The sequence below is a fragment of the Sminthopsis crassicaudata genome, chromosome 1 (genome assembly GCF_048593235.1).
Source record: "Sminthopsis crassicaudata isolate SCR6 chromosome 1, ASM4859323v1, whole genome shotgun sequence".
Taxonomy (NCBI): domain Eukaryota; kingdom Metazoa; phylum Chordata; class Mammalia; order Dasyuromorphia; family Dasyuridae; genus Sminthopsis; species Sminthopsis crassicaudata.
In genome coordinates, this window is record NC_133617.1 from 49,483,710 (window position 1) to 49,509,680 (window position 25,971).

The 25,971-nt window shown below is 47.0% G+C and overlaps 1 protein-coding gene across 1 annotated transcript; it reads left to right on the forward strand.

Moving 5' to 3' along the window:
• The first annotated feature begins 331 nt into the window (after nt 1-331).
• On the forward strand, nt 332-25,971 carry SHC2 (SHC adaptor protein 2). The gene is made up of 12 exons (XM_074302166.1): nt 332-1,342; nt 4,821-4,891; nt 7,525-7,585; nt 12,313-12,432; nt 14,447-14,500; nt 14,895-14,946; nt 15,110-15,236; nt 15,395-15,566; nt 16,010-16,076; nt 17,419-17,577; nt 18,431-18,732; nt 20,060-25,971. Exons 1-12 carry the CDS (start codon nt 797-799, stop codon nt 20,186-20,188), a joined length of 1,860 nt encoding a protein of 619 aa, XP_074158267.1. The 5' UTR covers nt 332-796; the 3' UTR covers nt 20,189-25,971.

Below are 25,971 nucleotides of genomic sequence, written 5' to 3' on the forward strand. Positions count from 1 at the left end.
TGTCAGAGTTGGGAGGACCCTCAGCACGCTGAATATCAGAGCTGCACGAGATCTTATTCCTCTTTTTACAGATAGGGAAAGTGTCATCTTGAGATGAGAAGGAATTTTTCTAAGCCCCCAGAAGGAAGTGCTAGTACAAAGGGGAAGACTATGCTCGTGGGTGGGGAGAAGGTTGTTCCCCCAGCCTCCTCCATAACGTTCCAGCTCTTTGGTATTCTGCATAGATGTTCTTCATGCTGGGAGGGGCCGACATCCATGCTGGTATGTTGATTGCGGAGGTGAGGGGGGGAAGGAATATTCCTGTACGGAGGCAGAAGAGGCTGGGGAGGTCGTGAGTTCTGGGGTGCAGGCTAGGAGAGCCTTCTGGAGGCACTTCTCGTCCCTGATTGCTTGGGGGGGGAGAGAGCGGACTGTAACTGAGTGAAGTCCCTCTAACCGAGCTCTGGGCGCGGATTATTCTGAAGAGAGCCTGGGGTCTATTGGCTGCAGGAGCTGGGAATTGCTCCGTCCCAGCGGTGCAGGGGGTGGGGCACCCTATCCCAGAGCGGGCTGGGAGAATGGGGACCTGGAAAGGGGGGCTGCGGTACCCCCCAACTCAGTCCCCTTCCCCCTCCCGCGGCTGCGCGCTGAGGCTTGCAGCGCTGCTCCGCATGACATCATCCTGCTCTGGGGGCCTTCCGGGAGGGGGGCGAGCCGGGTAGGAGCGGCCGGCAGGCTGGGGAGGTGTGTGGGGGGAGAGGAGGGAGCCGAGGGGAGCGGAGCCCTGGAGGCGCACTAGGGCGCAGGCGGCCCGGCCATGAGCAGCCGGGCAGGCCCGGGCCCCGGCCCCGGCGCCCCGTCTTCTCCCCCGCCCGCCTCCCCGGCCACCCCGAGGCCCGGGTCCGAGGCCGGCCTGGACGAGCCAGATGCCCCCACCACTTTCTGTAAGCTCCTGCCCAGGATGTCTCCGTGGAAGTTCGCGGGCCCCGCCGCCTTTCTCAGCCGCAGCCCGTCCGGTGCGGGCAAGGAACTGGCCCCGGCATCGGCCACCAAGGGCGGCGGCCTGGAGGAGGCGGCCGCGCCGGGAACCGGGACTGGGCCCGGCCTGGCCGCGGTGCTGGGCGCCTGCGAGCCCGTGTGCGCCAGTCCCTGCTCCTTACAGCTGATGAGCCGCTGCCGAGGCACGGCCGGGGCCCGCCAGGCCGGGGCCGCGGCCGGAGCGCGGGGAGTCGGGTCCGGGGCGCGACCACCGCCGGCCGGCGACGAGTGGAGTCGCAAAGGCAGTTTTATCCACAAGCCCCCGCAGGGCTGGCTGCACCCGGACGACAGGGTCCTGGGGCCCGGGGTCTCCTACATCGTGCGGGTGAGTGCAGCCGCCCCCACCCTCTTCTTTCCCTCTTCCCGGGACACTTCAGCCCGTCCACCGGCTCCCCTTTCCCGAGCTTGGAACCATGGAGAGTCTGCCAACTGTCACATCCGAATGAGACTTTAGAGACATATGGTCCCACTCCCGTAAACAAAAAAAAGAAAGAAAGAAGGAAAGAAACTAAGGCCCATGGATTGGGGGCCGAGTTACTGCAAGCCGTAACAGCCCGTTCGAGTCTTCCCTATACCCGGGATTCCCAGGAGGCCCTCCCTCTTGCCCTTCTCTCTCCCCCTCTTCTCCTCTCCCACGGTCTGACCCTCAGAGTGAAATCTAACTCACCCCAAGTTCCCACGGTGTCACGTGGGATGAGAGGACACCCGGGAGTCTTGATTTCCCTTCCCTACAGGTATTCTCTGCTAACCCCAGATTGGTCTGGAAAGAGGGACAATCAGAAGGGTGTGGCCGCAAAGCAGTCTCGTTGGGGCATTTCAGATTCCCCCTTCCCCCCCAATACCCCTTCAGGTCAGAGTGCCTGTCTATGAAGGTGAGAGATGGGGCAGATGAGAGAAAAGACAGAAGGATCCAGATTAGAAGCTTCCATCCTTCTTCTTTCTCCCTGGGAATCTTCCTATATGGTTTGGGGTTCTCCCAGTATGCCTTCTTTGATTACCTGCCTCCCTTTAATTTCATTTCAACAACTATTTATTAGACATCTGCTTTCTACTAGGCACTTGGGTAGATGAAAACAAAACATGAACCAGTCTCTTCCCTTAAAGAGCTCCTTCAGTCTTGCAAAAAGTTGGGTGGTGGATCCTCTCTCCGTGCTGACTTCTGAAAGCCTTGGTTTCTGGGGTCCCAGGTCATTACTGAAAGGCAGGACCTGGAAATGGGGAACTGTTGGTTCTTTGCTTGTTCATAACGGCTCTGGCTCCTGGGAATCAGAGGATGGCTCCATTACTCAGTTTTTGCAAACAGGGAAGGTCATAACCCACATCTCTTCAGTACTTTTGTGATTTGATTTCCTCTTCTCCCAAATACCTGGTTAAGTCTCTTACTTTATCAGATTAGGAAGCTGAGTCCCACAGAATGGTTGCAACTTGCTTGGTGTCAGAGGTGGAGTCAGGCCTCAAATCCAGAGCTCCTGACTTTCAGCTCAGGGCTATACCCTCATCTAAGGTTTTCCCATCCTAAGAGAGCAGGAAGCTCTTTTGTTTGCTTGTTGTGGTTGAGAGAGATTGTATCAGATAGTGGAGAAGGAAAAGGATGGTTGAGAGGGAGATCTGGGGAGGTACTTTCCTTTACTAAGTTCCAGCTAGTCTAAGGGTGAGCAGGTTTTTAATCACATCTTCCAGGCTCCTCATTTCAGCCTTAATTAATTTAGAGTCAGAACCCCTGGGCATTGCTCCCTTCCCAGATGAATTACAGGATGTGTGGGATCCTGGGTCAAAGTCTAACTGAATTGAAAGGAAAAAACAGAAGGCCTTAACCCTTTCTAGCCCTTGGGATTTCTCCAAAGAACCTTGAGACAATCCACAATCCCCCATGTTTCTGGGAAGTATTCAGAGTCCGAGATGCAAGGAATGTTGGAGCTGGTATGGCTCAAATAACATAGATCAGATCTGGGGAACGCCTTTTGTCATTATTCAGCCATTTCAATCATATCCAATTTTTCATGACCCCATTTGGGGTTTTCTTGGCAAAAATACTGAAGCAATTTCCCATTTCCTTCTCTCATTTTATAGATGAGGAAACTGAGGCAAAAAAAGCCACACCATTAGTAGGGATCTGAGGCCAGATTTGAATTCAGGAAAAGTCTTCCTGACTCCAGGCCCATCACTCTATACTACCTAGCTTCTGGGGCAGGGACTGATGGGCAAGGAAGTGTAGCATGGAAAGAAGTGCCCTTAGAACATGGAACATCTGCATGTGTTCTTAGAACATAGAATATCAAAACTGAAAAGGAATTTAAAAGATGGAATTTCAGAGCTCGAAAGGGACTCAGAAATCATCTGGTAAATCAATCCATCAATCAGTCAACAAATATTCATTAAATTCACCATCTACCAAGTCCTATGTTATGGGCTGGGCATACAAAGACAAATTTCAAACAGTTCTTGCCCTCAAGAAGCTTATAGTACTCATATGGACATTTGCAAATCAAATGCAAGGCATTTTTGGAGGAAAAGGCAATAGTACCTGGGGATAGGGCATAGGGAATAATCTCCTGTGGATAGTGGATAGAGCACCAGCTCTGAAGTCAGGAAGACCGGAGTTCAAATTTGTATGCAGACCCTTACTAACTAGAATTGTAAGTCTGGGAAAGTCACTTAACCCCAACTGCCTCAAAAAAAAAAGTGAGAGAGAGGCTTTTATATTTGATTCTATTTATTTACTATTTGATCTTCCCCAATTATATGTAAAACAATTTTTTTTACATTTGTTTTTAAAACTTTGAGTTCCAGATTCTCTTCCTTCCTCCCCATCTCCATTAAGAAGACACATGTGAAGATATAAATATTTTATATTTGATTCTGGAACTAATAGGGACCACTGAAGTGATCCAGACCTGCATTTTTGGAAGATCAGTTTGCTGATCCAATGAAAAGAGTCCATGTCTCTGGGGAGAGAGCTGAAGCAGGGAGGTCCATTGCAATAGACATGAGCTGATGAGGGCCTGTGCTAGAAGGGAGTGTATGTGAGGGATGATATGAAGGAAAATTGACTGGCTTTGGCAAAAGATTAGATACAAAAGGTGAATTAGGTGTTGAGATGTTGAGGATGACACCCAAAATATAGAATCTGGGTGATTGAGGTAGATAATGTTTTCCATAGTAATAGAAAAGTGGGGAAGAGGGAAGCTTTTAAATTTTTTTTTGCAGGGTAAATGAAGATAATGAATTTTGTTTTGTTTGAAGATAATGGTGAATTTAAGGTACCTGCAAAATCTCTGGTGCTATATGTCCAAAAGGCCATAGGTAATATAGGATTGCAGCTCAGGAAAGAGACACAACTGGATATATAGATCCCAGAATCCTCTGCATCATTAAACTTTTGGAAGCTGATAGTTCATCAAACAAACTAATATACAGAGAGAAGAAGGCCTTGGGGGACACCCACAGTTAGTGGGTTTGGATGATGATTCTGCAAAGACTGAGAAGTTGGAGGTGGACAAGGAAAGATTAGTGTCACAAAACCCCGGGGAGGAGTGAGAATCCAGGATGGTGAGATTGTTGGGGCCATACCCAGGTTAGAGAGGGGAGGGCTGTGAGGTGGGACTAAAATGACCAGGATTTTGTCAGCCAGAAATGAGGAAGGAACTCTCCAAGGTGTAGAAGGTGGCAGGAACAAAGGCTTCCCCAAGGCTGAGGACATTGTGACAAGATTGGGGATTGGGTGAGTTCACTTTTCCAAGCATCCATCAGTGCTTGGTTCTGCCAGCCCATCCAAAGACTCTTTCTCTCGATGTCTCCCTTAGTACATGGGCTGCATAGAAGTACTGCGTTCCATGAGGTCCTTGGATTTTAACACCCGGACCCAGGTTACCCGGTGAGTGTTGGGACTCCTCTCTCCTGGGAGTGGGCTGGGGGGTAAGGCTGGCTGGCTAGACAATCAAACCCATTGCATGAAGTCAGAGACTGAAGCCAAGCATCAGAAAAGGGGCAGTTTATGTTTTGAAGAATTTTATATCCTCAAGGACCCCTAGTAATCCCTTATATTTTGTACAATGCTTCAAATTACTTGGTACTTGACAGTGTACTGAGTTTGTTACCATTTAGAAGACCTTTTATAGTCTGGAGAGCACTTTACAGCTTATAAGGCATTTTTCCATATCCATTATCTCATTTGCTCTTCACAGTAGTTCCATGGAGACTGAAGTAGGATTATTGTTCTGATTTAACATGGGGAAATTAAGTCTCAGTGAGAAAGGAAAGGACCGTACAGCTCTTCAGGGACAGACTAGAATATGAGTGTCCTGAATTCCACTTGTAGAAGCAAGTATTGAATAGTTTTTAGAGTTGCAAGGGGGCCAAGAACAGAAAATGTCAAAGCTGAAAGAACCTTTAAAACATAGAACATATGTGCTTGTAGCAAAGAGACTTTAGAGACCATCTATACCAATCTTCCCCTTTTACAGATGGCTCAAATGGGGGAAAGAACTTGCTTAAAGTCACAAAGGATAGACTTCAAATCTGCCTCTCCTGACCCCCAGGGCCAGAAGGTGGATAGATACCACCTGATCCAAAGCAGGTGCTGTCTGGTTACCCAAAATGGTATATAATTTCAACCATATCTGATATTTATTACCTAGGTAATAGCTGGGAAAATCACATCCTTCTTGAATCTCTTAGTTTCCTAAAGATTGGACGTAATGTACTCTGAGATCATTTCTAGCTCAACATCTCTGATCCTATGAACTCTGTTTCCCCAGTTCACCCCCATGCCTTCCCTTCCCTTCCCTCTTTCCTTCTGTTTCTCTCTATATTTTTTGTCTTTGTCTCTGTTTCTCACTGTTTATTTCTTTCTGTCTCTGTCTGTGTTTCTCTTCCTCTCCCTTCCTCCTTTTTTTCCTCCTTCCTTCCTTCTCTCTGTCTTTCTCTCTCCCCCTCCCTCCTCCTCCTCCTCCTCCTTTTCCTTCTTTTCCTCCTCCTCCTGCTTTTCCTTCTCCTTTTCCTCCTCCCCCTTCTTCTTCTTTTCTTCTTTCCTCTCCTCTCTCTCCCTGACTCCCTCTCCATGTGTGTGTGTGGAGGGGGCTCTGGCTCTGGCTCTCTCATCCTCCCCCCACCCCCACCACACCCAGACAGAGAGGTTCCTTACCCATAGACCTAATGGCAAAAAGGGAAGGAGGAGAGAGGTGATGGGAGGGGGGGAAGGCAGAGAAGGGCAGAGGTAAAGCAAGGGAAGAATACTACAGATAAAAGATGAGGAAAATGGAAGGAGACTGGGGAAAACTCCCCATTGCAGCAGGAAAAGGAGGACATGGGCTCAGATCAATAGCTGTGACCCAGACTTGGAGAGGGTGGAGCCGCAGGGGGAGGGATGCCTTCTATTATTTATCATCATTGCTGCCAAACAGGGAGAAGTGTTACTGGGGGGGAGGGAGGGAGCCAGAAGGCTTGGGGGGAGTGCCTTTGGAGCTGGTGAGGTCAGCCGGGAGAGGGAGGCCTGAGGTCATGTCCCCTGGGAATGGAGGAAGCCTGATCCTAAAGCTCTTCCTTTAGATGGAGAGTCTCTGTCAGACTTGAGCTCCCTCTCCCTTCTTTCTGCTCCAGCCCACGGCTGTCTTGGCGACCACTGTGAAGACACATAGAAGATCTCATCTAACAACCTCAGAGCTTAGTCTCTTTCACACCCAGAAGTTACAAGTCTCAGTGTTCCCCTGTGTCACGAGTTAAATCTCACAGGACCCTTACCACCCTTCACTGAGCTCTTCCATCCCCTTCACTGAGACCGAGGCCCCCTCACTGAGGCACCTAGCTCCATCCTTCTCACTGAGCTTCCCAGAATGCCAGATGAAATAAGCCCCACTTCAGCATATTCCATCAATGTCTTTCCTTGATGACTTCAGGTAAAGGGGAACCCACCACTTCTCAAGAAAGACCTTCTACTTCAGAATTTGGATTTAATTTGAAATGTTAGGAAGTCCCCCCTTTCATTTACCCTAAATCTACTTCTCCACCCCCATTGCTTCTGGTTGTGCTCACTGGGGTCAAAAACAACAAATCTAATTCTTTTTCTGTAGGAGAGCCCTTTATATATGAGAATTTCCTAACCCGGCCACTACCCAGGACTTAGATTCCAAAGTCTTCTAGTCCGAGCCTGTTGTCTTACAGTTAAATAAGTTGAAGTAACTTGTCAAGAGTCACACAGATACAAAGTGTCAGAGTAAGATTTGAATTTAGAAGCTCAGACTTCAGAGCTGGTGCTCTGCCTAGGGAACTACTCAGCCTCCCTCCTGTGACACACTAGGTCATTGTGCTGAAAATGGTTTGTAAAAATGTAAAACACTAAAAATGTGAGGTGGAAGTTATCATCATCATCATCATCATCATCCATCATTATCTATCATCATCAGTGACTGCCCTCAACTTAAACCCAATAACCCTCCCAGCTGCACAGCCAGGCTGGGATGATTTTTCCCCCTTCCCTGATCTCTTTTATGAGGATGCTCTCTTCTACAGGGAGGCGATCAATAGGCTTTATGAAGCAGTGCCTGGTGTCCGAGGTGCCTGGAAGAAAAAGGTGGGTGAAGCTTCAGGGGCAAGCCGACTCTGTTGTGGAAGAATAGATGCTGAGAAGGGGATGGAGTCTAGATAGAAAATTATGGAGTCAGCTACTACCTGGGTCCTGGGAAGGAGTTGGGCTGAGGGAGAAAGCAGCAGTGCCTTGAAGATATAGGTTCCTTTCATTCACAGCTGGAGAATGCAGTGACTAGCAGGGAGGATCTGATGGATTTGGGAGAGGAGCTGTGGTTAGCTTTTGCAATGTGGAAAGTTTCCAATTCAACTCTAGAATCCTGAGCTTCCAATTTGGATTGTTCTCCAGCCCAACACTTAGAACCCCTGTATTAAAAACAAGGTGCTTTTCCAGTCTCACACTTAGAACCCTGAGTCTCAAATCTTGATCTTTCCCCAACCTCACACCTAGAACTTTAGTCTCATACCTGGACCTTTCTTCAAACTTTACATTGAGAACCATAACATTAAATGTGGGTCCTTCTTCAGCCTTACATCTAGAATCCCCATTCTCTTTCTTCTTCCCTCCCCCCCCCTCTCTCTCATTAAAGCTTTTTATTTTTCAAAACATATATGTGGACAATTTTTCAACATTAGCCCTTGTAAAACCTTGTGTTCCAATTCCCCCTTCCTCCACCTCTCCCCTAGGTGGCAAATAGTCCAATATATGTTAAATATGGTAGAAATATATGTTAAATCCAATATATTCTTACATATTTATACAATTTATCTTGCTGTACAGAAAAAAATTAGAAGTAAAATAAAATGCAAGCAAACAATAACAAAAGGAGTGAGAATGCTGTTGTGATCCATACTCAGTTCCCATAGTCCTCTCTCTGGGTATAGATGGCTCTTTTCATAGTTAAACCATTGGAACTGGGCTGAATCATCTCACTGTTGAAGAGAGCCATGTCCATCAGAATTGATCATCATATAGTTTTGTTGCCATGTACAATGATCTCCTGGTTCTGCTCATCTCACTCAGCATCAGTTCATGTAGGTCTCTCTAAGCCTCTCTGAAATCATCCTGTTGACTCTGAGATACCACTACACACTTGTCAGATTGGCTAAGATGACAGGAAAAAATAATGATGAATATTGGAAGGGATGCAGGAAAACTGGGACACTGATGCATTGTTGGTGGAGTTGTGAAAGAATCCGGCCATTCTGGAGAGCAATCTGGAACTATGCCCCAAAAGTTATCAAACTGTGCATACCCTTTGATCCAGCAGTGCTGCTATTGGGCTTATATCCCAAAGAAATACTAAAGAGCAGAAAGGGACCTGTATGTGCCAAAATGTTTGTGGCAGCTCTTTTTTGTAGTGGCTAGAAACTGGAAGATGAATGGATGTCCATCAAGGAGAATGGTTGATTACATTATTGTATATAAATGTTATGGAATATTATTGTTCTGTAAGAAAGGACCAGCAGGAGGAATACAGAGAGGCCTGGAGAGACTTACATGAACTGATGCTGAGTGAAATGAATAGAACCAGGAGATCATTATACACTTCAACAACAATACTGTATGAGGATGTATTCTGATGGAAGTAGATATATTCAACAAAGAGAAGATCTAATTCAGTTCCAATTGATCAATGATGGACAGAATCAGCTACACCCAGAGAAGGAACACTGGGAAATGAGTGTAAACTGTTTGCATTTTTGTTTTTCTTCCCAGGTTATTTTTACTTTCTGAATCCAATTCTTCCTGTGCAACAAGAAATTCGGTTCTGCACACATATGTTGTATCTAAGATATACTATAACACATTTAACATGTATGGGACTGCTTGCCATCTAGGGGAGGGGGTGGAGGGAGGGGAAGGGAAAAGTCGTAACAGAAGTGAGTGCAAGGGACAATGTAAAAAATTACCCATGCATATGTGCTGTCAATAAAAAGTTATAATAAAATTTAAAAAAAGAAATCATCCTGTTGGTTGTTTCTTACAGAATAATAATATTCCATAACATTCACATACCATAACTAGAATCTCCATTCTCAAACCTGGATCATTTTCCAGCCTTTCACAGAGAAGTCAGATTTAAAACTGAACCCTTTCCCAGTGTCACATCTAAAGCCCCAGCTTCAACTTTCCCAACTTAATACCCAGAACCTCCATTCTCACCCCTAGAACTTCCTAAAACTTCACACCTAGAATTTACACTACAATTACTAGCTACAAATTACCTTTCTTTTTTGACTCTCAGTTCCTTAAATGATATAAATTAGGATAATAATATAGGTTCTACCTATCTCACAAGGCTGTTGTGAAGAAAGCTTAAAACACTATGGAAATGGAAATGGCTATTATTAACTCCCCTCCAAACCAAGCCTAAACCTGTCTAACAGCCTCAAACCTTAGTCCCATTCTCACCTAGAACTGTCCCAATAGTTACAAGCCTACAAGTCCTGCTGTGTCTGGAGTTAAATCTTTACCTTAAAACTGAGAGTTGCTCTTCAACCTGAAACCTAGAATCTCCCATAAACTCAAATGTTTCCCCATCCTAAAAGCTAAGTCCCATTCTTCAGGTGAAAACTCTAAACATTAATCCTTTTTATTTTCTTTAGAAAAATGTTATATCTTCTGTTTTAAATCAGTTATTTCTACATCTCTCTCTGTCTTTCTCTGTGTATGTGTCTATCTTCCTGTCTCTCTCCATGTCTACCTGTTTGTCTCTCTTTTTTCTCTTTCTCTCTGTCTCTCTCTTTGTCTCTGTCTCTTTTTCTTTCTTTCTGTGTCTGTCTCTCCTTGTCTCTTTGTGTTTGTCTGTGCTGTCTGTCTCTCTCTCTGTCTTTCTGAGTCTCTTTTTCTCTATCCTTCTCTGTGCTTGTCTTTTTTCTCTGTCTCTCTCTCCCAGTCTATGTCTTTGTCTCTCTGTTTCTGTCTCTCTCTCTCTCTCTCACACACACAAAGTCACACACTGTGGTAATTAAATAAAGCAATTATTCCAAACCCCTTAGTGACTGGATCTGACTATATGCTACCTTCTTCAGTCACAATCTCCCATGTCACTACCAAAGCATGGTGGTTCCCTCTCATCCCTTCTCTAGGGTCAGATTAATCATGACAATTACTGCCCATGGCATTACTGTAGTCACTGTCTCTATAGTCCCCTTGGCTCTACTTCCTTTGCCTTGCATCACTTCATACAATTTTTCCCATGTTCTCCAAATTCCTCTGATTTGTCTTTTCTTATGGTGCAATAATATTCTGTTACATTCATGGGCCATATTGCCTTTTGTCATTCCCCAAGCAACTGGAACTAGCTTTATTTTCCAGTTTTTTGCTATCCCCCAGACCTTGTTATGGGCCTCTGTCTCTCACAGCAGAGAGATGGTGAGACAGAAATACTGAATGGGGCATGCATTGTCAGAAATAGTTGCCACATTTGGTAGTTTTGTATAACTACTGTTTTTATATAAAAAGGAGGCTTTTATGGGATATGAGGAATTAAATGGAAATGGCATTAGCTTTTTATAAAAGCATCAATAAAACTTTTTAATACGATTTTTTAAAAAGGGCTTTCTGGAACTAGTTTGAGTTCTTTAGTTCTATCTTTGATCTCTGTGAAACATATGCTTAATTGTGGGATATTTGGATCTTTTTTAGGACTTTTTCCTCAAACAGTTCTAATGTTTTCCAGAATACCTTAGCTCTATTTCTTTCTTTCTTTTTTTTTTTTTAAAGATACAATAATAGCATTTATTTAGTTCTTTCAAATTTGCCAACATATGCTTTATAAGTGTTATCTCATATGATCCTCCCATTGATCCTGTGAGATCATTGCTATTAATTCCCCCATGTTTTGTAGCCATTTTTCAGTCTTCTCTGATTCTTTGTGACCCAATTTGGGGTTTTCTTGGCAAAGATACTGGCGTGGCTTGCCATTTCTTTCTCCAGCTCATTTTACAGATGAGAAAACTGAGCATGGAAAAGGTCTTGCATATAGTTGATTGGAGTCAATATCAAACTGTTTCGGATTCCCAGTCTGACTTTATCCACTAGACCTCCTAGCTAATGCCTTTTATAACTTAATGTTTTAACAACAATCCAAAATACAAGAAAACAAGAGTCACTGACACATGCAACATTACATCCGTAGTCCCCTCTCTCTCCAGCTGAAGGATGGGGGGTGCAAGTTCTCCTCTCTTCTCCAGGAAAGAGATTGTTCATTAAAATTCAGTGCTGTTTTATTGATATTTCCACTTCTCATATTGTAGCCTTTGTGTATGTCATCTTCCTAGTTCTCCTAAGTTTATTCTGCCTCAGTTTAAGTCTTCTCCTGCTTCTCCAAATTCTCCGCATTCATCATTTTTTAGGCATTACATTACATTATTTAGCCATAAATAATTGCCATTTCCCAAACAACTGGCAACCACTGCATTTCCAGTTCTTTGTTACCCACAAAAAGTGCTGCTGTGGGTATTTTAGCATATGTGGAGATTACCTTCCTGTTTTTGACTTACTTAGGCGTAGATACTGGGATCTCTGGGTCAAAGGATAGAGAAAGTTTAATAACTTTTTTTTTTTTTTTTTTTTTTGCCTACTTCCAAATTGTTTCCTAAAATGCAATCTTCCTCTCCCATCCCGCCCTCCCCACAAACTTAGTCTTTGCTATGGTTTAAATCTGACTCTACACCCTGGTCACTTCCCGAATGTTCTGGTCTCGTGCCCTGATGCAGCCAGAATCTGAACCTGGCCAAAGGGGCATCATTTCCCTTGTTCTGCAGGCCCCCAACAAAGCCCTTTTCTCCATCCTTGGGAAGAGCAACCTCCGTTTTGCTGGTATGAGTATTACAATCAACATCTCCATCGATGGGCTCAATCTTATGGTGCCCACCACTCGCCAGGTAAGCAGCAGCCTTGTGCCACCTGACTGCCACCCTCTCTCCCTCCCATTCCCATCCACTCCATGCTCATTTCTTGGCTTTGGCCTGAGGGACAGGGGGGACAGAGCAGGCCCACCTGCTTCCTTCCAACTCCCCTGTGGATTTCTTCTCCTCCTGTGATGTTCAATGATCTCTGGGGGTGGAAAGAGAGATAAGGGCTGGCTGTGTGTATGCACAGGTATGTATATATATATATATGGGAAAGCACTGGTGTGCCAGTCAAACACTTATTACCTGTGGGAATAGGTAACTCCCAGGTAAGGAAATTGCTTCTCTCAATTGAGGAAAATTCTTTCATGAACGTTCCTTTGCAAATTGACACCTTAAAAGAGTGATGATGAGGGGTGAAAGGATTTTGGGGGTCACAGAGCCAGTGTTTGTGTCAGGAACAGGACACGAGCCAATGTTTTCCTGGATTTAACACAGCTCTCTGTCCCCTAGGCCCCACGCCTCTCATAAGTATGGGACAGGATGGGGATAAGTGGGTGGCTGTGGACAGATACACATCTCTCTGAGTGTCTGGTGTCTGTGAACGTGAGTGTCTCTCTGAGGGTGTTTCTGAGTGTCTGTGAATGTGTCTCTGAGTGTAAGTGTGCTTCAGAGTATATTTGAATGTGACTCTGAATATCTGTGAGTGTGTCTGTGAATATGCTTATGAGGGTCTGTGGGTGTGACTGAGTCTCTGTGAGTGTATCTCTGAGTGTGTCTCTAAATGTCTGAGTGTGTCTCTAGTGTCTCTGAGTGTGTCTGTGAGTGGCTGTGACTGTCTCTGTGTGTCTCTGAGTATGTTTCTCTCAGTACCTAAGCTGTCTGTGAGTGTCTTATTTTATCAGCAAATCTGAGTGTGCAAGCCCACTTTTCCAGATTCATCCGTGCTGTATGTGTCTTCCCTTCTTGGGAGCTGTTTTCTGGTCTCTTGGAGTAAAGCGTTGGGTTCCATGATCTCTCAGGTTCCTCACAATTCTGACATCCCCTGACCTGTACCTGAATGTTTCAGGACTTGTATCACTGGAGACATCCGATTGTAGGCTTCCTTCCTGGGTTCCCCAGAAGGTTTGGGGCCCAGAGAAACTGAACATAGTGGCCAGGGTGGTTAGGGCGAGTTCACCACTGGGCACTTGACACATGGTGTGTCCTGAATAAAATGTCTGTGGAATTGGATAAAATAGGAACTGTTCTCCCCATGAGGCAGCTAGGTGAGGTAGGGCACAGAGCGCTGGATTTGGAATCACTTCGAATTCTGACTAGACTCCAGCTGTATGACCCTGGGCAGATCATTTAAACTTTTCTCATCTCTAAAATGAGCATAAAAACAGCTTCTGTCTCCCATGGTCATTGTGAGGATCAAATGAGATAATATTTGTAATTCTTTAAATTTGCAGTTCTTTATAACCTTAAAATGCTACATAAATTATTCTTAATAATTTTCCTCAGGGTCCTCAGAAAAGGCAGGAGCAAATTTTGCTTCAGGAGAGTAGAATTGCCCCTGGGAAGGGGTGAAGAGGTGAGGGAAGGCAGAATAAAGACCAATGTGGGGGAAAGAGCAGGAATTGCCAGGCTAAGCTGGAGTCCAGGTGTGAATGTGAGCAGATTTTAAGTAGCAGGACACTGTGCTGACCGGGAAGGGGCCTTAGTCCAGTACTCCCAGCACTGGCTGAGGTGACCCTCAGCTCCATCACATTCTTCTATAACGGTGTGAGCACTCGCGCTTCCCAGAGTCCCTGACCTGAAGCGGGGAGGGAGGTCAGGCTGAGGGAGAGGAGGAAGGAGCCAAGCCCAAGCGTCTGACAGTATTCCAGGTGAAGCTTGGTGCTTCGGAGCTGCTAGCTCAGAATCCTGGCTCCTTCCCGGCTTCCTGGTTTCCCTGTCCAGGGAGGAGGGTCCCTAACCTGTCCAAGGTCCACCCCAGGCTTTGCCCCTTGGGCTGAGCTCCCTGCTTCATTGTAACCCATCTCTGCCTCTCTGCCCGGGACAGATCATCGCTAACCATCACATGCAGTCCATCTCCTTCGCCTCCGGTGGCGACACGGTAAGCCCTACCAGTGAGGGGGGAGCTGGGAGCCTTCCTCTGGGGGGCAGCTCCACCCTACTCTTCTCCCTTCCTCCATCCCCTGCTCCCTCCCCCCGCCCAGGTTCCCCCCCCCTTCCAGTCTCTCATCCCTGCCACCACAATCGCTGCCTCCTTTTGCTTTTGCATCCAGCTGGACCCCTTGTTGCCAGGCAACCACCTCACCAGCTCCCCTTACCATTGGCCCTGGCCATTGCCTTTGCTCTCTGCCAATTATCTTCATCTGGCACCCCTCTCCAGACCCTGGGCCCTGTGGACCAGCCTGGGAATCCCAGGTTCCAGGGTCTGGGGTGGGGTGGGGGGCAGGAGAAGGCCTGGGTTGTGCTTTCACTCGGTCTCTCCCATCTCTCCACAGGACATGACTGATTACGTGGCCTATGTGGCAAAGGATCCCATTAATCAGAGAGGTGAGACAGCTCCTGGGTGGGGAGGGAGGGAGAGTGGGGCATCGGGGCCAGAGAAGGACTGCAGACTCCCCTCGTTTTGGGAGAAGGCAGAGTGCCTCCTGGGAGAGCTGGGGGAGGGTTTGGGGAGTCCTGTTTCATGTCGCACATTCCCTCCCTCCCACAGCCTGTCACATCCTGGAGTGCTGCGAAGGATTAGCCCAGAACGTCATCAGCACTGTAGGCCAGGCCTTCGAGCTGCGGTTCAAACAGTATCTCTACAGCCCCCCCAAAGTGGCCATTCCCCCTGAAAGGTAAAAGGGTCCTCCCCCCAAGCCCCGCTTGGGTCTCATCTGGCCCAGAGGCAGACAGGATGTGGGGGAAGGTGACGGGGGGGGGGGGGGGGGGGGGGGGCCTCAGAGACCCCAGCCTGAGCACTGGGACTCACTGCCTCCTTGTTTCTGCGGCCCAGGATGATGGGGAACGAGGAGTCGACTTGGGGTGAGGAGGAGGATGTTACCGAACACGACTATTATAACAGCATCCCTGGGAAGGAGCCCCCCCTCGGCGGTCTGGTGGACTCCCGGCTCTGGGCGCCCAGCTATGTCCACACCCAGCCACCTGGCTCGGGGGCTTTCAGTCAGGTCAGGCTCAGCCTGTATTTCCAGGGAGTCTTGGGCTCCTGGGAAAAGGACTGCCACGGGGGGTGTCTTCCCAGAAGGCCAGGGACTTGGAAGAGCCTTGCCGTCTGCAGGGACCTGTGGTGGGTCCCAAAGGAATGACAGAAAATTGTGGTGGGGGGAGTCATAGAGAGCCGGCCCCTCCATTAACTGGGGCTGAGGGGAGATACAGACGGGGAAAGGCTACCCTGGGAAGCCACTGATGTGTGGGAAAGATATGGCTCCTGTTCTTGGGGAATTTCTACTCCAGAGGAGAGATGAAATCATCAGAACCAGCAGGAAATCTGTGTCTGTGGCTGTGGCTGAAGGGAGAGAGAGAGCAGGACAGGGGTAGGGGCTAAGAGAGGGCTTGGAGGGGCAAGGAGAAGGTGAGGAAGGGAATGCTGATGGCCAATTCTGCTTCCCAGCTTGGATCCCCGGCCCGGAGAGAGCAACGGAGTCAGGCTGGCCTGCACTGGGACCTGGGGCTCCCTGGTATGAGCTCTGCAAGAGGAAAGAAGCTGTCCTGGGGAGGAGGAGCCTGATGGGCTGTGCTCAGATTAGCCAGGATAAGCTATGGCTGCCCTTCTGCCCCCCATCTCAAAGGCAGTCTGTCCCATCCACCCCCCGCCCCTGAGACATACTTTGAGCTCCTGGTTTCCTACCCTTCCCTCCTGTTTTTTATCTACCCTCCTCCTTTCCTCCCTTCCTTCTTCCTTCACTCCTTTTTTTCCTTCCCTCTCTCCCTTCTTTTTTCCTTCCGTCCCTTTTTCCTCTCCCCCTCTCTTCTTTCTTCCTCCCTCTCTCCCTTTCTTTCTTCATCTCTCTTTTTCCTTCCATCCCTTTTTCCTCTCCCCCTCTCTTCTTTCTTCCTCCCTCTCTCCCTTTCTTTCTTCATCTCTCTTTTTCCTTCCCTCCCTTTCTTCTTCCCTCCCCCTCCCTCTTTTTTCTCCCTCTCTCCCTCTATTTTCTAATTAAATCAAAAAACATTTAGAGTTCCTAATACACCAGGGGGACTGTGCTCCGTCCGTGCTAAGGATACAAAATGAAAAATGCTATTTCCTGCCCTCATGAAACTTACATCTAATGGTGGGGAAGATGCTGTAGATAAGCTAAGTGCAATATATAATGTGATAAAGACCAAGGGACAGCCAGACAATGCTCTCTAGGCAAATTTGGGGAAGGAAAACTCCCTTTTGGGTGGGGGTGGACGGGGATAAGGATGGAGGAGGAGGAGAGAGAATTCATAGAAGATTTACACAAGAGATGACTGACCTGGGACTTGATGGAAAAGAAGAATTTCACTCTTCCGGAGGGAGTGGGGAGGGAGAATTTTCAAGATGAGATAGGGCTAATGCAAAGTGGAGTTAGGAAAGGGTGGGATGAGATTAGGGAATAGATGATTATACAGTTTGTAGAATGCTCCAAATGGAAAAGGGAGGTCATGTGGAGCCCTGAATAGCAGGCTAAGAAGTTTTCTAGCTTCAGAGCCTGAGGGTCTGGGTTCAGATGCTGTCTCTATCTTTGTGAGCTTTAGCCAGTGATTTAAGCTCTGTTTATAGTTATAGATATAAGGGAATTGGAGTAGATGAACACCTGGGTTCCTTCTAGCGCTCCTCTCTCTCTGCTTTCATTTTTCTCCTCCTGCCCTTCTCCCAAATTCAGAAGACAAATTAGAACTTAAAGCCAGTGCAATTATCCAGGGGGATTGGGGGGGGGGCACTTTCCTGATTATTCTTCCCACCAAACTCAATGTTTCCCAATGTACCCCTCAACCCCTCTGCCTCTTCCTGGGGAGCCCGGCTCCACTAAACTCCTCTGCATCCCCCTCTCCTAGGCCAGCCCTGTGATGATGGCTACCTGCAGGCAGACAGCCGGCCTCTGGGCTCCCGGGACTATGAGGAGCACATGTATGTGAACACCCAGAACCTGGAGAGCTGGGAGACTGAGCCTGCAGCCCCCGAGGAGAGCCCCAAGAAGGACCTTTTTGATATGAGTATGAAAGGAGGAGGAAGGGAACCTAAGCCTGGGTCTCAGAAAGCCCCTAATCTATAGGGTCAATATGGCCTCTGTTCTGAGGAGGGAAGGGGAAGGGAGAAAGAAAAGGGGAGGCTGCTCCTGTCTAAAGGGGAGGGATAATACATCCTCTCAGGGTGAGGACACAGAGCCTCTGTTCTCAGGGGACCTCTGACTTGACCTGGGTGACTGTCAGCCAGCCAGCATCTAGGCCCCAGCTTCTTAAATTGTAGTTTTGACTCCTTTGGGGTCTCCTAACTGAATGTGAGAATCATGAAATTGTGATTCATTATCAGTACATATTTTGCTTTGTATACCTATTTTATATACCTATATATTTGGGGTTCCATAAAAATTTCTTGGGTGAAAAGAAGTCATGAGTGGGAAAAGTTTAAGAAGCCTTGGTCTGGGCTGGGAGGGAAGTAGAATGGCTTTGTATTCAGTCTGGCCTAATGGGAGCTAAAGGCAGAAGACCTGGTTTAAAGGCTAGTTCTTACTATTAGCTGAGTGACTGTGGGGAGGTCCTGCCCTTTCCTGAGTCTAATTTCCCTCCTCATTAAAATGAGAGGAGGCCTAAAGGAACCTTAAGAACTCTAAAAATCTGTGTTCTTTTAATTTGATATAGTTGGATGCCTTGGTCTAAGGGAGATGCAAATTTATAAAGCCTTTTCCTCATCATTTCTCTCACCCGTGTCTCAGAAAATCCCATGAGGGAAGCCAGCCCAAGATGATCCATTCCTATTTCATAGATAAGGAAACTAAAGTTCCCTTACCCAGGCACACAATGGGTTAGTCAGAGTCTGGAGTTGAGTGCCATGTCTTTGGGATTGCAGGGCCCTTCGAGGATGCCCTGAAACTGCACGAGTGTTCCGTGGCCAGCAGCGGACCCGTCCCCATCGAGGACCAGTGGCCCAGCCCTCCCACTCGCCGGGCTCCCATTGCCCCAACAGAGGAGCAGCTCCGCCGAGAACCCTGGTACCACGGCAAGATGAGCCGGCGGGCAGCGGAGAAATTGCTCAGGACAGATGGGGACTTCCTGGTGCGGGACAGCGTCACTAACCCCGGGCAGTATGTTCTAACAGGCATGCACGGTGGTCAGCCCAAGCACCTGCTCCTGGTGGACCCCGAGGGCGTGGTAAGGAGGCCAGAAGAGGCTGCTACCGACAGGCACCAGAACTTAGAACATGAAGTTTTAAAGCTTAATTAAAAGACTAAGTTAGCTGTCCCAGTTCAGTACTTCAACAAGCATTTCTTAAGCACCTACTGTGCGTCAGATACTGCCCTAGACCCTGGAAATACAAAGACCAAAATGAAAGTCCTTCATTTCAAGAAAAGAGAGGAAGAGTTGAAAATGGGGAGAAAAGGAGAAAGAGGGAGGGAGAGAAAGAGAAACAAAGGTAGAGAGGAAAAAACATAGCTAAAAAGAGAGACAAAGATTGAAACAGAGACAGAGAGAGACAGAGAGAAACAGAGATGGGGAGATAAAAAGAGAGACAAAGAGAGACATAGAGAGACAAAGACAGAGACAGAGAGATACATAGAGACAGACAGACAAAGACAGAGAGAAAAAAAGAAAGAGAAAGAGACAGACAGACAGAAAGAGACAGAGAGGTACAAAGATAGAGTTACACAGATGCACAGAGAAAAAGCATCTCAGACCACACACACACACACACACACACACACACTTAAGTATATTCACAATGAATAGACAATTTCATAGGAAGGGACAGGGTGAAAAGGGAGGGAGGGGGAGCTGGAAGAAGAGTCAATGACCCGTAAGGTTTCTTCCATGTCTGACATTCTGTGGGAGACGCCTTAGAATACAGCACACCCCCTCCTGGAAGGGGCTTTAGAATGTCAGAGCTGGGAGAGACTTTACAGATCATTCTGTCCAAATGGAGAAAATGTGAAAGAAAGGAAATGTGAGGGGGAAGACTCACACAGTGAGAGACCAGAAGCCTCCTGGCTCAGTCTGCCTAACCATGCTTCTTCCAGAAGTACAAGACAAAGGCACTTTCAGGTCTAACTGGACCTTGTGCCATTATCATGGGGTTATATCCACTAACCTAAAGGAACCTCCTGTCTGTTCTGGTCCAGCCGGTAGCTTTAGAACTGTGGTTTAAAAGGTATATTGTGTGTGTATGTGTGTGTGTGTATGAGGATGTGTGTGTATGTGTGTGTATAAGGATGTGTGTGTGTGTTTGTGTGTGTGTGTATGAGGATGTGTATGTGTGTTTATGTGTGTGTGTGTATGGGGATATTTGTCCAAGGAAGAAATTTGTTGATATTTTTTAATTCAGGACTGAAAGGGAGTTTCCTTTTGAATCGCAGCCCAGAAGGCAGATTCCAAAGGCTGTACCAATTGTTCTTCTCTCTCTCTTCCAGTTTCTCCCCTCTGCCCAACTGCCCTCCAACCAAACCTCCTTTCTCCTTCCTGATCAGCTCTCTCTGTCCTGCAGGTACGGACCAAGGATGTGCTGTTTGAGAGCATCAGCCACCTTATTGATTACCATCTGCAAAATGGGCAGCCCATCCTGGCCGCTGAGAGTGAACTGCACCTTCGAGACGTGGTGAAGCGAGAACCCTGACCTGGCCTAGGGGTGTGTCCCAGGGAGAGGGAGCTGTCCACTTTCCAGGGCCCCTGGACTGGGCTGTTTAAAGAGAGACGAAAAAGCCGGGCTATAAGTGTCCTTTCCCTCACCCATTCCTCACATGTACTGCATCATAGAACATAAGATTTTAGAGACGGAAGGGCTCCTCACATTATCAGAGCTGGAAGAGTTCTCAGAACATGAATGTCAGAACTGGAGGGCCTCCAGAACCTGAATGTCTCTGTTGGCAGTTGACTCTACCAAAAACCTAAAGCCAACTTATGTAGGTGGGCAGAAACGATCCGATCCTGCCCTTCCTCACCCTCCTTTTCTTTGTAAGAGAAGGAGCTGGATTCGGAAGCTCCTCCCAGTCTGACAGTGTATGTTCTAAGATCCCTTTTAGTCTAGACATTCTGTGTTCTAGGTCCCTTCTTGTTCTGAAGTGCTACGGGTCCTCTCCTTTCAATGTCCCCCACTCCCAGATGGTTCCTTGACCATCTGCTTGCCTGTGCTCACCCTTACAGTCCCAGCTCTGGCCCTACCCTCTCTTGTTCTTGGATGTGTATGTCTCCGCCCAGAACCGAGCTGGAATTGCTGCCATCACCACTTGCCTTCTGAGTGAAGGACCGGCTGCTTCTTCTCCCTGGGCCAAGGGGGATCGGTTAATCTGGGTCTCTGGGAGCCCCAGCCCTCCCTTCCTTGCCTTCATTCACCTGGCGTGAATGTGTTCATACCAAAGATGAAACTTTTTTTGACTTTTTTTTTAAACAAACAAATAATAATAACAAAATAATGGACAACTTCCAAGCTGGTAACCTCGTTCTCAAATGGGTGTGGACTTCCTAGGAATGCAGACATGAAATGCTGCCCACTTCTTGACTGGAACCTGTGTTCCTCAGCTGTAAAATGTAGGTGCTTAATTCCTGGGCGGTGAGGTTAAGGTGCTTGGAGATCCTCAGCCTGGATGGGGGCAGAGGCAGAGCAAAGGTGAGGTCTGATTGGAATAGACCGATGACAGGCCCTAAGATCTTTGGCCCTGTTCTTGCCCAGGCCACCCCCTTCTTTTCCCCTCTTCCCCTCCCTCAACACTCAGGAATACTAGCGTATGAACTTTGATGGGACAATCTCTTTTGCTTGTTAGGGAAAAGGGACAGAATTGTTATGGACATTAATAATGAGCTAATCTAAAGTCCTGATGACCCCAAGAAGGAAACTTGCCATTTGGGAAGTGGGACTCAGGGCCTTCTGTTCCTCCACTTGTGTCACTCCCAATCTTCCTTACAGACCCTATTAACCCATTCGAGGTTCAGATACTAGAGGATTCAGGGATGCAGGTGGGAAAGTCTCCCCACATCAAGAAGAACTTTAGACCTTTTCTTTCCGAAGAGTTCTCAGGGGTAATTAAATCTAGTCCCCTATTTTACTGATGGATCCCACAGTAGGCTGGCAGCAGAGTAGAGCAGGAGAAGGTGGGATTGACTGGGGATTCCAACACTGACCACTGAATGCTTCTCCTTCCCCAGTACTCCAGTCAATGACCACAACTCCCTCCCTCCGTTACCTCTCCTGAGATCTGGCATTCAGAATCTGTTTATAATTAAATCTGGGAGTAACCAAATGACTTGGCTTCTTTTACACTGAGTTACCCAGTCTTGAAAGAAGCTTCTCTTCCCACCTTCCAACCTCGAACTGCCAGTTCCAGGATATGTGACCCTAGTCCAAGAGCTTTCCTTTCTAAGCCAACTAAGAGGAAACTTCTCGTGGTCCACTCCCAAGCCCTCTGATAGGACAAGTGCAGGCTGGGAAGGTCCCTGCACCATTTCTATAGGCATGTGATTCCATTGGTGTGAGGAAATGCCAAGGAGGACTTCCTTCTTTGCATCCTCAGCTCAAAGAATCTCCTGCACCGATGGTGTCACCCCAAATAGAAATGGGAGCCACTGAATTGCACATGGGGATCCCTGCAGACTGAATACTGACTTAGAAAACTACATTGGAACATTATCTGTATTTTATGCATTTTAATTTATTTTGTTAAATATTTCCCAATTGCATTTTCACCTGGATCCTGGGCAATGCTGTGGGCTGCACCCCTCTGACCCAGAGTATTGAGAGATAAACAAGGTGCCTCGGACCACACAGCCAGTATGTCTCAGAGGCAGGATTTGAAACTGGGTCCTCTTGGCCACACGACTGGCTTTCTCTTCTTACTGTGCTGTCTCAACTTCTACAGGCTTTGCTGTTCACAAATCACTGTCCTTACAGCATTGCTGGGAAGAGGTAAGAGAGTGACTTTTATGCCCATTTCACAGATGGGGATAACTGAAACTCCGTTCTCACCTCAGTGAACCCCAGATCTTCTGAGTCCAAAATTCTGGGAGCTTTTTAGCACAGTAACTCCCCTATGGAGATCTTGGCTCAGAGGGCTTCTTAGGGAAAAACTGACCCTCCAAAATCTCCCTAATCTGTATTCATGGGGAAATCAGCCTTTGGCCTAATTTCTCTCTCAAGGATACCTTGGCCTTTTGTTCTGACATGCCCAACTTCCCTCCCAAAGACTGCCCCAACTTCTCCCCTAGAGATACCCCAATTTCTCTTTTTAAAATCTTTCCCAGGACAGCCAGTTGGCGCAGTGGATAAAACACTGGCCCTGGAGTCAGGAGGAGTTCAAATTCCACTTCAGACACTTAACACTTACTAGCTGTGTGACCCTGGACAAGTCACTTAACCCCAATTGCCTCTCAAAAGAAACCAACAGAAAACAAATATAAAAATCTTTCCCAACTTCCAAGAGGTACTAACTTTTCTCTGTGTTGTTCAGTTGTGTGTGACTCTGTAATCCTTTCTCCCTTAACACTGTCCATGGGGTCTTCTTGGCAAGATTACTGGAGTGGTCTGTCATTTCTCCAGTACAGAAAGGCTGGCAGAGGTTAAGTACGGCTAGTAAGTATATGAGGACACATCGGAACTCAGGTCCTCCTGACTTCAAGCCTGGTGTTCTATCCACTGAGTCAGCTGTCTTGATTTTTCTACCCCGTATTCTAAGACACTCCAATTTCTCTTTCAAAAAAGGTTCTCCTATTTCTCTCCAGAGACATATTGACTTTCCTCTCACTCTCCAACTTCTCTCTAGGGCACTTCAATTTCTCTTTCAAAAAATTTCCTTACAGAAGGTAATTAATTCTCTCTTCTAGGAGATCTCCAGTTTTCTCCTAAAGAATTCTCCAGTTTCTTAACCAAGGATATTTCAAATTCTGTTCCAATGCTACCTCCAACTTTCCCCCTCATCCTGTTCTTCTGTAAAAGCAGGCTGGTGTGGTGAATAGAGAACTGGATGGGAAGTCAGAAAGAGATGGATTCAAATCCTAGCTGATAAATATGAGTAATTCACTTACTCTTTCAATGACCTAGGTTAGAGGTGTCAAAGACTCTTCAGGGTAGTCCCACAATATCCTCCTCTTGCTTGAACCAGACATAAATGTAATTGGGAAATATTTAATAAAATAAATAAAAGTACAATAAAACAGAGAGAACATTACATTTAAAAACTAAGTCAATATATGGCTGCAGGGATCCTTATGTATTTCTATTTGAGGTTAATATAACTGCTCTAAGACTATAAGCTTCAAGAAAAGGTGCCCACCTATATTGGTAAAAGGAGTTTTCTCACCTGAGAATGGAATCAACCAGGCCACCTTCTCCTCTCCATCCCCAGCTCCCACTATTCAAAGCTACTTGAGCCCAGCTGACTTTGGTATGCTGGAGCCCTCACTCTAATACTTGTTATCTAGTATTGGTTGGATTGGAACTCAGAGTCCTTCCCCACCATCTCCCCCAGATATGCTGCAAGTCCAAGACCTAGAGCAGCAGATCTAGTCCCTAATCTGTCAGTGTATCAGCTGGAAGAAAGGAGGGAAAGGTGGGCTTGGTCTCCTAGCAATGAGAGGAAGAAATTTTATTGAAGGAAATCTAACAAAGCAACAGTTTCTCAGCCCCAGCACTTGCCCAAGGAATTTTAGTTCTAAAGCTGCCTTTTTAAAAAACCAGCTGTGTGTGTAGTGAAATGAAAAGGAGGATGGAGTCCCAAAGCCCCTTGGGAGCTAGGAAAGGAGCAGCAGAGATGCCTCAACATTTGCCCCTCCACGGCTGGGTCACAGTAAAGCAATTTGATAGATGAACAAACCACAGCATCTAAGTAGAACTTATTCACTCAAGGATTCCCCTTGGGATACAGTCAGGGAGATGTGGGAGAAAATACAGTTTAAGTTGCTCATCTAAAAAAAGAAATCCAAGTCTACAGAGGCAAAAACATATAGAGTAAGGACCAAGCTGAGGCTCTAACTCAAGTCTTATGACATGAATTCAGAACTTCCCGAGTTATGCCAGGATGGATCTGCTGAATTCCTCTGTTCCTCTAGAAGGGCTGAAATACTCTCTCTGGACCTCACATTTACCACCTTCTAGTCTTCTTGGAAGGCTGTCTGGAGTGTCCCCACATTCTAGGCTCTGGTTTAAGGTAGTTGTCCAGGCTGGAGGTGTGCGGCTGACCCCAAACCTTGAAGAAATTTGCTCAGCTGATGTGGAATCCTGCCATAGTTCTTGGGAATTATTGAGCCACATCAGTTGGACCTATTTATTTTCCCTTCCCTTTGTGGAGAACAATGTCTCAAATCAACACAACTTGACAACTTCTCCCTCCTCCAACTCCTCCTCTAGCTCCTGTTTGGAGAACAAATTGAATAGAAATTTCACTTTTGAACTTCTCCCCCTTACTATTAGGAGAGATCAGGTTCAGCCCAGGATTGCTCTGTCAAAGGGAAAGAAATCCTGGGGCCAGGTTTCAGTACCTTGGGGTGTATGGATGAAGGGAAGCAATCACCCCCAGTCCTCTGCCTGAGGCAAAAAACTTTAGAAGATGTCAAATTTCCGAAGAACTTTAGTGTTAGGAAGGAACCTTAGAACATGGAACACTAGATCTGGAAAGAACCTTAGCACTCAAAATGTTAGAGTTGGAAGGGACCTTTGAATATAGTGAATTAGGACCAAGAAAACCTGTCCCTAGTAATGAGAGTGGGCCCCCGGGTGACAGCCTGTGAGTGAAAGGAGGAAGGAAGGTGGGTTTTTTTAAAGCCCTGATTCCTTTTAGCGGGTTAGCTTCAGTGAAGTAGGTAAACAAAGCAGATCCCAGAGGTCAACAAAACCTTCTGGTTCCTGAATTACTTTAGCTACTGGTGTAGGAGTTCCCTCGTGCTCTCATGGAGAACTTGACTCCCAGAGCTCAGTCAAATGAGTTGCGAGGGGTGGCTCTGGTTATAAAAGGCTTGGATCCAAATCCTGGCTCTGATGGTAGTGGTTGGAGCCCAGCTCCTGAAGGGCAGCACTGTGAGAAAAAGGCCACAGGCTCACTGCATCCTGCTGTATCCCTGAAGGGAGGGGAGAGGCAGATGGCGGGAAGGAAGCTTTTGAGGCCGACTGGAGTCTACATTATCCCAGAGGCAGTGGGGGCCATAGCATCAAAGGTCTCCAGCTGGAAGGAGCTTGGGAAGCCATCGAGTTTAACTATAAGAGGAAACTGAGCCCCAGGGAGGGGTGGTGACTAGGTCACCCGGCTAATAAGTGTACAGAGCCACATGGGAGACCAGGTCCTGAAACTGTCCTAGCTTTGTACCTGTTGCTTCTTGGAGAAAATCAAAGGGGAGGGTTTCAGAACAGGGGAGGGCTGAGGCCGACTCAGATAGTCACTATTCTCAGGCCATTTAAGGCTCTGGCTTTCGATCTTT

Bases quoted from the DNA above. Each gene is read 5' to 3' on its own strand.
- SHC2 (XM_074302166.1), top strand. From the start codon at position 797: ATGAGCAGCCGGGCAGGCCCGGGCCCCGGCCCCGGCGCCCCGTCTTCT. The intron at 4,892-7,524 runs GTGAGTGTTGGG...TCTCTTCTACAG, and splicing joins ACCCGGACCCAGGTTACCCG to GGAGGCGATCAATAGGCTTT. The intron at 15,567-16,009 runs GTCAGGCTCAGC...TCTGCTTCCCAG, and splicing joins GCTCGGGGGCTTTCAGTCAG to CTTGGATCCCCGGCCCGGAG.